The 9,225-nt window shown below is 31.4% G+C and overlaps 2 protein-coding genes across 2 annotated transcripts; both read left to right on the top strand.

Moving 5' to 3' along the window:
- Positions 1–747: 747 nt before the first annotated feature.
- Positions 748–1,457, top strand: LOC116351728. Its single transcript, XM_031783868.1, has 2 exons — positions 748–1,079; positions 1,199–1,457. Exons 1-2 carry the CDS (start codon positions 780–782, stop codon positions 1,433–1,435), a joined length of 537 nt encoding a protein of 178 aa, XP_031639728.1. The 5' UTR covers positions 748–779; the 3' UTR covers positions 1,436–1,457.
- A 1,531-nt stretch (positions 1,458–2,988) lies between these two features.
- On the top strand, positions 2,989–3,587 carry LOC116351726 (dentin sialophosphoprotein-like). Its single transcript, XM_031783866.1, has 3 exons — positions 2,989–3,153; positions 3,215–3,439; positions 3,540–3,587. Exons 1-3 carry the CDS (start codon positions 2,989–2,991, stop codon positions 3,585–3,587), a joined length of 438 nt encoding a protein of 145 aa, XP_031639726.1.
- Positions 3,588–9,225: the final 5,638 nt, after the last annotated feature.

Below are 9,225 nucleotides of genomic sequence, written 5' to 3' on the forward strand. Positions count from 1 at the left end.
CACGTCTTCAATAGTTTTTATCGCATTTTTTATTACATTGTTTTTATAAAATTTATACAATTTTGTTACGAGATCCATTGTTTTTGTTTTTGAATTGATATAAATGGTTTGATATTCCTCTTTTTCTTGACCATCATCACTGACTATGGTTTTTGAAAAGAGCACTTTGAAACTGGTATGAACTTTAATCATACGACGGTTTGACAACATATATTCACTTATTTGTAACTTAAAATAATGAAATGCGTCCTTTAAAAAAGCTTTAACATCAATGTGTTCTACATTGACTATTGCAAATGTTTTGATTCTGTTTTCAAAGGCTGATTCACGATATTCGAACAATATTTTATCTGTCATTTTTTTGTTCTTTGCAGTTCAATGTCAATGGAAAAACTGAAATGAATTAAAATTTCTTATTCAAGTGACAACAACAATTTATATACATACATATATATGTTATATTGAGTTCCCAAGTAACCAATATACCAGTTGATATACGTTACAAAAAATGTAAATTTAGTTACCTAGGAATAAAGTCTCCCACTCTTAGAAATAAATTATATGCCCGCATACAAAAAACGTTAAAAAGTGAAGTGTCCCAAAAAAATGTCTTTGTTTAACTAAGTGATCATTTTTTCACTTGGGAGGTATGCGGTTTTGACCACACCCAATGCTTTTTACAGTGACTCTTTACGTACGTATATATAGATCGAACGAATTCAATCAGCATTACAGTGTCAGTTTTGATTTCAAAGAGAATTCACTTCAGTGCAAAAAACATGGAAGCATTAATAAAACAATGTAAAGACAATGGTGATCCGTCACAAAAAAACTTTGATCAACTGTCTGTCGGAAGACATACAGTTAAAAAATTTTCGTATGTTCAAACTGATTATGGTAAAAAAGTGCGCGTCGATTTAGGTAAATGTCACATGTTTTTGCCCGATCGTTTTTCCCTAAATCCGTCGCAAATTAAGGATTTAAATCGTTTGCCGAAAGTCGTTATGATCTATGGCGGAAAAGATAAGGATCGTGGAGGTCGACTCATACTCAACTTTGAGGAGGATAAAAAAGAAATGGTAAGAATTTTCTTCAAGTTTGTCAATTTACTTGGTTTTACACCGAAAAAAATATGAACGAGTTGCACAATACTGATAACAAAAAATTACAAAATGTTTCAATTTCTTTATTTTTTCAGGTATCAAAAAAAAGAAAGACTCCAGCTGCATCCAATGATGAATTTAAAAAAAAGACAAAAAAGAATGCGCCATCAAAAACGGAAAAAAAGAAGAAGAATCATGCATCTAATAAAGAAGTCGACGAAAATAAGAAGAAGAAGAAGGTGCAAGTTCGCTCCGAAGAAGAACAATCCGAACTCGAGTCAAGTGAAGACGATTCTAGTGACGAAAGAGACTCTTCAAGCGCTGAAGAATAAATAAATCAAATACCATTTTTAATCACACAATTAATTATCCTTTTTTAATCAAAAATAACATAATCAATGATTCAATTTTTTTACTCCAATAAAATGAAATAAAAAAATTTTGCATTTGCAAAAAACAAGTGTCTGTGTGTTTTTTATGTGCGTATTCCCATCGCTCTCTCTTTCATTTGTATTTTACTTATGAATCATACATGTCATACATGTAGCCACAGTCATAAATTTGTCAGCAGACATTCAGCCAGCTGTTAACTCCGTTCGTTCAATGATTTTATATTTTCAGCGAGCTTGATGAATACACCTGTTGGTAACCATAGATCAGTGCAACGATTATTGTCGCATGAGACGGTTTGCAAAAGGTAAATAAAAAATGTATTGTTCCAACTTGTATGTCCTGTTTGTATTATTACAAATATCACATAATTTGTGTGCGTCGACGTCTGTGAACAAGAATGATATATTAAAATTGACTGAGATCGAATCAACCACAAATACATTCGATTTTTCCAAAATAAAATGTAATATATCACACCTTGGTGATTTTCTCTTAAATTGTAGCCACATTGGTTTTTTTATGAATTCAAGGAATGACGCAAATAAAAAAGGTAAATATGAATAAAAAAAGAAAACCAAAATACATAAAATCATTTTTTATTAGGAATTGGTATAGACTTATGGGATTCAATATGTGCAGATCGTGAATTTTGTCTTGTGTGTGATGTCAAAGAATGTGACCTCGTAGTTGACAGCGGCAATGATATAGCACAGAATATTTCGAGCAAAATAACATCGCATCGTTCAAATAACATCATTGTATTGTGGAGTGTTTTATTTTGGTTTTTATTAATTTCATGTCTAACTTTTGCTATCATAATCAGCATACTCGTTTATTTATATAAAGTTAAGTCAATAATGTATTCAGTTTAACAAATAAAATGAGTTCATTTCTTTGAATCATAACAGTATGATCGATCAATTTTATTTCATGAGGTTTCAATCAATTTTATTACATGATCAATCCTAGTTTTCACTATATGCTTGGTCTGATTCACAACCGGATTTTTCATCTGACTCACTACTGGAATTTTCGTCATCTTCATTTTCACTGCACTCCATACAATCTCTGGTGATTGCATCGTAAAATTCCGGAGGGAGTAAACGAGTGTCAATGACTCGATGAACGAACACCGCTTCAAATGCTTCATCGATCGGAAGCGATAGCACATACGCCAATATTCGCTGAATTTCTAAAAATAAAATAAATTTAAACGTAAATAAATATTATTTATAGAAAAAATATTCAAATTTTACCGATTTCATTCATCGGTGGATCCAGTGGCATTGGATGGCATCCATTCATGGTTATTCAAAATATATTTTTTCAACTGATTCAAATGAAAGATCGAGAGAGAATGTAAGTCTTTATGTAGATTCACTCACATATATTCATTGAAAGGTGTGACTATGTCATAACAATTTTATTACCTTTGAAGTATACACTCATAAAAGTATGTCCTTTTTTTTTAAAGTGAACAGTCTGAGCAAACATGTCAAACAGTTCGGCATACAGCGATAGCACGTCAACCAGTTCGGAACATTCTAAATTGACATGCAGCGATAGCACGTCAACCAGTTCGGAATATTTGTATTACAGTACAAGCAGTTCGGAATATTTGGGTTCCAGCGACGGGGAATATAGTCCTTTGCACACGGTAAGTTAGTAAGTAATGGTAAAAAATTATTTGAAATAAAAAAATTGATTCTTTTTTTCAGCGTAATGAGTTTGTATCTAAATGGATAAGTGAATTAAGTGAATTTGAAAGTGATGATACAAATGACAAACGAACGTCAATCGAATCGTCGAACTACGAATCATCATTTATTGACGATGACACAGCGGATTTAAGCAGTGGCGAATACACTTCAAGCGAAGATAAATGCAGCTGTGAACCAGTGCGAAAAAGAAAGCGAGTATTTTCTTCTTCATCCAGTGATGTGGTAAGTTATCATTCATTGCTTTTTTTATTTAACAAATAAAATTACACTTACTGTACTTATTTTTTATACTGAACATTTATTTTTCTTCATTTCATTTCAGCAAACCGTATTCGCAAAGAACGGTATAATTGATTCAGATGAAGAGTAGACATTGCGGTTTAAGACATTGCGGTTTAAATAGTAATCATTGATCTGTGAAAAAAATGACATCACTTGAAGTAGAGAAAATTATGTGTAAATCATGTAAAGGTACCGATCATAAACGACACACAAACAAATTGTGTCCAAATTCACATTGGGGGAAGATGAGAACAGCAAAACGAATTGAAGATTTAGTTCAATTGAAGGAAAGCTTGAAAAAATTTGAGGATTTCATTCTACAGGAAAATATTACGATTGATAAATTAGCGCCAGCATTTTGTTCCAATTGGATGGAAATCGAACGCTATCAAGGAAATATAGATGAATGGAAATTGGATTGGAAGTTGCAAAGAATTTTATTTGATTTACATTTCAATATCGCATCTAATGCGTTCTGTACCTCTTCACCTGAAAAGAATGATATTTTAAATAATGTATCAGAGAGGACAAAAATAATTTACGGTATCGTTGGATCAAATGCTGGAGAAATGTGGTACAACAGATCGTACAATACAGCCCACTACGGGACAACAATATTGATGAAATTCTGGGGTGTAATTGTTGAAGCAAAAAATGTATCTTATTCCGACGATTGATGTTTTCTTTGATGAACTCAACATTATATTTCCAACACTCGATGTTTTTATTTAAAAAAACACACCTGTTTTACTTTTTGCTGTACAACATATTCATAAAAAAGTTATAAATCTGCGGTTTTTTGGAACTGGAGAACAGAATTGTACACAGCACTGTATAAATGATTCGTCTTGTGTTTATTGATCAGTCAGTTAATAAGTAACTTTCAAGGAAAAATGATTGATCCAATGAACTACGATGTCCAATTTTCGGACGAGCATCACGATAGTTGCAGTCGATTAAAATTTTATGGATTTAAGGATTGTGAATTAATCCTGTGCTCACCAGTTGGCAGTGAAAGTGACTATCAAGTGTGTAGCATTACAACAAAAAGACTAAAACTTCGTGAATATTTACATGAACTTATGTCGGATTATATGAAATATTTCGCGTATAATGTATACGATGAATATAAAAAAATCATGGAGTGTCTAGGACCAGATGTCGAATTTCAAAGAAGACAAGATTTCGCATATCTCTATCGATCAATTGCTCATACAATTGGTTTCGAACATGAGTATTATAATCGAATGGAACCATTTACAACAGTTACATGCAGAGGACTTAATTCAGCCTATAGTGCAACAATTTTTCCTATTTTGAACTGTGAAACATTTAATATTGAACAAAAATTGTCTATCTTTATAACAGGAAGAGTGCACTTTGCTCCATTTACTTTGAAACAACTGGCGTGCAAAGCGATGCTAAAAAATTCACAAGTGTTCAACATACCCCTCAATGCTTTAGAAGTGGTGTTTAGTATTACGTATTATGATAATATAAAGTTACGAATAGGACCTAACAAACGCAGAACAGACATTACATTTTCAACTTTTCTGTTTGAATTGATCAAGAGAAAACGATCCGCTTACGAATACAAACACTTTGCAATCGACGAAGTGTTAAAATATAATATTAATATGTATTGTGAGTGCATGAAAGGAGCAAAAAGGAAATGTGTTTGTCGATTGTGTGTATTATTGAATAACGAAAGACTGATGAAAGAGACATATTTTGAATTAAACGGTCATTTCGACTTTTGTAAGAATTTTAAAATATAAAAATGAACATTTGTAGCAAAACCACACAAATGAAATGTACAATTTATATGAAAAACCGCATCATAAAAATAGATATATTGCTAACAGCTGAAGTTAGCTATAATGATGTATTCAATTCAACGCGTACAATTTATATGAAAAACCGCATCATAAAAATAGATATTTTGCTAACAGCTGAAGTTAGCTATAATGATGTATTCAATTCAACGCGTACCATTTTTTACGAATCGTTCTATTATAGTATTTGTTTGATATTTGATAAAAAGTGCGAACGTATGCAAAATTATATTATATATATATACTACCCATTTTTTTCCATACTTTCATTACTGTTTTGGTAGTCAAGGTGGTAGAGTGATTTACCTGAAATCAAAAGATCGTTGGTTCGATTCTCTGTGTAATCGATATCTTTTTTTTCTTTTTCGGATTGAAAGTACATTAAACGAATTTATTAAGTATGCCTTAGAATTAAATAAAAGTTGTGTAGTTTATAATCTTTTATTTAAAGAAACCTAAACAATAAATGGAATAATGAAAACACTCAAGATTATTATTAATTTCAATTAAAAAAACAAAACTTTGATTAAATCTCATAAAATCAATTCTTTTATTTCATTTGAATTTACATGATTATGTTGTTAGAGCGTAATTCATTAATGATTGAGTTGATTTCTTGATCATGATTAGAATTTCCGGCCAATTTTGAGGATATCAACAATTGCAGTCTTTCACAAAGTTTATTGTAATCGTCATAATATTCGTACACAATGTGGTTTGTATAAGGGATGAACTTTTTTTCCAAACTTTCTACTTGCATCTTGTCGTTATAGCTCTTTTTCAACCTTTTTTCATCATCCATGACGATTGCAGTGGCGGCAGCGACAGCTGCAGCCGACTCAACAGTATCAATACCTTCAAAGCATTCTTTTTCAGGTTGTTTTCTGTTCTCAAGTAATGGTTTGTATATGGTTTCAACATCGTCACCAAATTCTTCCTGTCGATATGCTTCATAATTTTCATCGTTTTCGTTTTGTAAACAACGAAACTTTTTTTTGATAGCGTCACGCGTTTGGACGAACGATTTATTAAGTTTTTGACAAAAATTTAGATCGCACATTATTATTACTTTGTTTCTTATTCACGTATGTGTTCACACTAAAGGCTACTCGAATACTGATACATGCACGCATACAACATTTTGATATATGATGAAATCATTGACTTAAATAATTTGAAAATCCCTTGCGATAGCGGCCATTATTCACTTCACTATCCAAATCAATTACAACAAATCCATACTTCTCTTTCCAGCACTCTAAACACAAATTTCGAAACTCATCAAATTTCATATCACATGCCACGCCCATATCGTTATAAACATGCTTCAAATTTGTATCATCCTGTTTAAATAATATGACGAAATTAACGTTATCTCGAATCAGGTGTTTTTTGACTTTTGTGTACGTTTGTGTTAAATAAAAACTGTCAATATTATTATGTCTACCAAGACAATAGAAGTTTTTTATATTTTCCTGATTTTTCTCACATATTACGTCGTCAAAAATAATGATAGAATTTTTTTTTGCCTGCATTGGTTCAATGACCTTATCCGACGTGGAAAATGTATAAAAACCAATCTCATCGATGGGATCCAATAAATCTTTCAAATATTTGTATTTGTCTTGCTTTAAACTTTTTGAATAAATGTAAATATTCTCAAATTTCAAACCATGTTCAGATTCAATTAAACTGATGATCAAATTCGTTTTTCCACTGTTTGATGGTCCTGCAATTATACAGCGAATTGAATTTGGTAATAAATTGCTATGTCGTCGCAATGTTGTCTTTGATGGTGCAATTAACTCATCGACATTTAACACCGGAATGTGAATAGATTGCTCAACGAAATGCATCTTGCAACGTTAATGTACTGATGATTACTAACACTTGAAATCGGTATAAATATGAATATATGTGTAATTTCTATTTAGTTGACTTCGATCTTTAGTTGAGTAAAGACTGATTTTTTTTCAATCGCATCAACATGAAGCAAAAAAGTAGTGGAAAGAAAAAGAGCAACAAAGTTGTTAAGAAAAATGTTAACAAGAAATCGAAAATTAAATCGTTTGCTAAGAAAAAGAGAGTAACACCAGTAAAAAAAGTTTTAAATAAAAAATTAAAACAATTCATTACATTAAAGTCTTTAATTACGAAAGCAAAGCAAGCTTTGAAAAAATCTAAGCCCAATAGTATTGAGACAGCTATAAATATTGCGAATATTGCGGTTAAAAAGGCTAAAAGAGGAAAAAACATAAAAAAATCACGTATTATACCATTACCGTTTTCGGGTGGAGACTTGGATCTAATTCCAACTTTTGTTGGTTTAAATGTAAACGGCTCACTACTTAACGGGAAAGAGGGTGGAGCTATGGATATCATGAGCGCGATAAATGAATGCAGAGACATGCAAAAACATGAAAAAAGTAATGGACGAGAAGGAGACGAAGAGGAAAACATGTCAACTCCGAAAGCAGTTAAATTGAGACCCAGCTTGTATTTGTATCCGTATAAAAATGGATATGGACTCTATTGTCAACACAAAAAACCTACACAAAGAAAAAACTTATAAGTTTGCTGCCTGAACGAGCATTAACAAACTACGACATAAGTAAATTCGTGGAAAAATTACATATACCATATTTTCGAGGCGTTTACATGCGTGACACTCTACCAATACATGAACCATGGAAACTTGAATGTATGGTTATCAATCATGATTCAATACAAAACAATGGAACACATTGGTCATGTTATGTTAAGGAAAATGTGAATGTATTTTATTTCGATTCGTTTGGTAAGCTACCACCACCAATAGAATTGATTCTGTATTTAGGTAGCAAATGCAACATTTATTATAATTACGAAAGATATCAGCTATTTAATACTAACATTTGTGGACATTTGTGTTTAAGATTTTTATGTGCGTTTTATAGAAAAATAAATGAAATAAGAAATGTATGACAGAATATTATCATATGAAATGCTCAAGATCATATTTTGAACATACAATGCCATCTGAGAATCAAAATAGTAACATTGCATCAATTGTAGTGCTTACGCAGCTTAAAAAACTTACACCAATTCGCCGACGGCGAGTTCACTAATAATACTACTATTGTGTTTGACACAACTCATATGTCAAAATGGGTAGAATATAATTGTTTACGTAAAACACATAGTCAGACAATTTTAATTGTTTTTCTTTATTATTATTTTTTATTCAAACAATGTATAGTGATTATTGTCCTAAATAATGTAACAGCTTATGCAATCTAACTCTGAGGTGGTTTTGATGTTCTTTGAATGTTATGGTTTTTGCGATGTGTGTTCCCTTGATTCGTATAAATTCGTCAATTATGAAACGGATTAAAAAAATTTTATGTTCAAAATGGCATGTGAAATCAGTGTTAGGATAAAGCGAATTCAAATCAATACATGCTAAAATTTCATGATAAATAATATTGAAGTTGATATTTCCTTTCAATAGTTCGGGTCTTAAAAATCTATCAGTTTGCTTGCAAATTCGAAATGTACTATCACTTAAATCTTGAGAATCATTAGTGTTTTCTTCAAAAACACTTTTGCATCGTAAGCAACTAAATTGTTGAGTGGTTTTGATTGCTTTTTCAATGGAAGTGGCGATATAATTTATTGTATGGTCTTTCAAATCATACTGCATCCCATTTTTGCGCTCAATCTTACTCAATTTGTCATAGAAGCGTTCTATTTCTTCTTCCGAAATACTCAAAAATTCTTGTTCAGTCGGTTTTATTGTTTTGACCCGTCGCGAAGTTATACTCAAAATGTTTGAATATGGATTTGAGATTGAATCATCTCCTTCACGACAATTCGACAATTTCGAATACATAATGGTGCTATATGCCAACA

The sequence above is a fragment of the Contarinia nasturtii genome, unplaced genomic scaffold (genome assembly GCF_009176525.2).
Source record: "Contarinia nasturtii isolate CC-2019 unplaced genomic scaffold, AAFC_CNas_1.1 Cnas_scaffold_6130, whole genome shotgun sequence".
Classification (NCBI taxonomy): domain Eukaryota; kingdom Metazoa; phylum Arthropoda; class Insecta; order Diptera; family Cecidomyiidae; genus Contarinia; species Contarinia nasturtii.

Bases quoted from the DNA above. Each gene is read 5' to 3' on its own strand.
- LOC116351726 (XM_031783866.1), top strand. From the start codon at position 2,989: ATGTCAAACAGTTCGGCATACAGCGATAGCACGTCAACCAGTTCGGAA. The intron at 3,154-3,214 runs GTAAGTTAGTAA...TCTTTTTTTCAG, and splicing joins AATATAGTCCTTTGCACACG to CGTAATGAGTTTGTATCTAA. The intron at 3,440-3,539 runs GTAAGTTATCAT...ATTTCATTTCAG, and splicing joins CTTCTTCATCCAGTGATGTG to CAAACCGTATTCGCAAAGAA.
- LOC116351728 (XM_031783868.1), top strand. From the start codon at position 780: ATGGAAGCATTAATAAAACAATGTAAAGACAATGGTGATCCGTCACAA. The intron at 1,080-1,198 runs GTAAGAATTTTC...TTATTTTTTCAG, and splicing joins AGGAGGATAAAAAAGAAATG to GTATCAAAAAAAAGAAAGAC.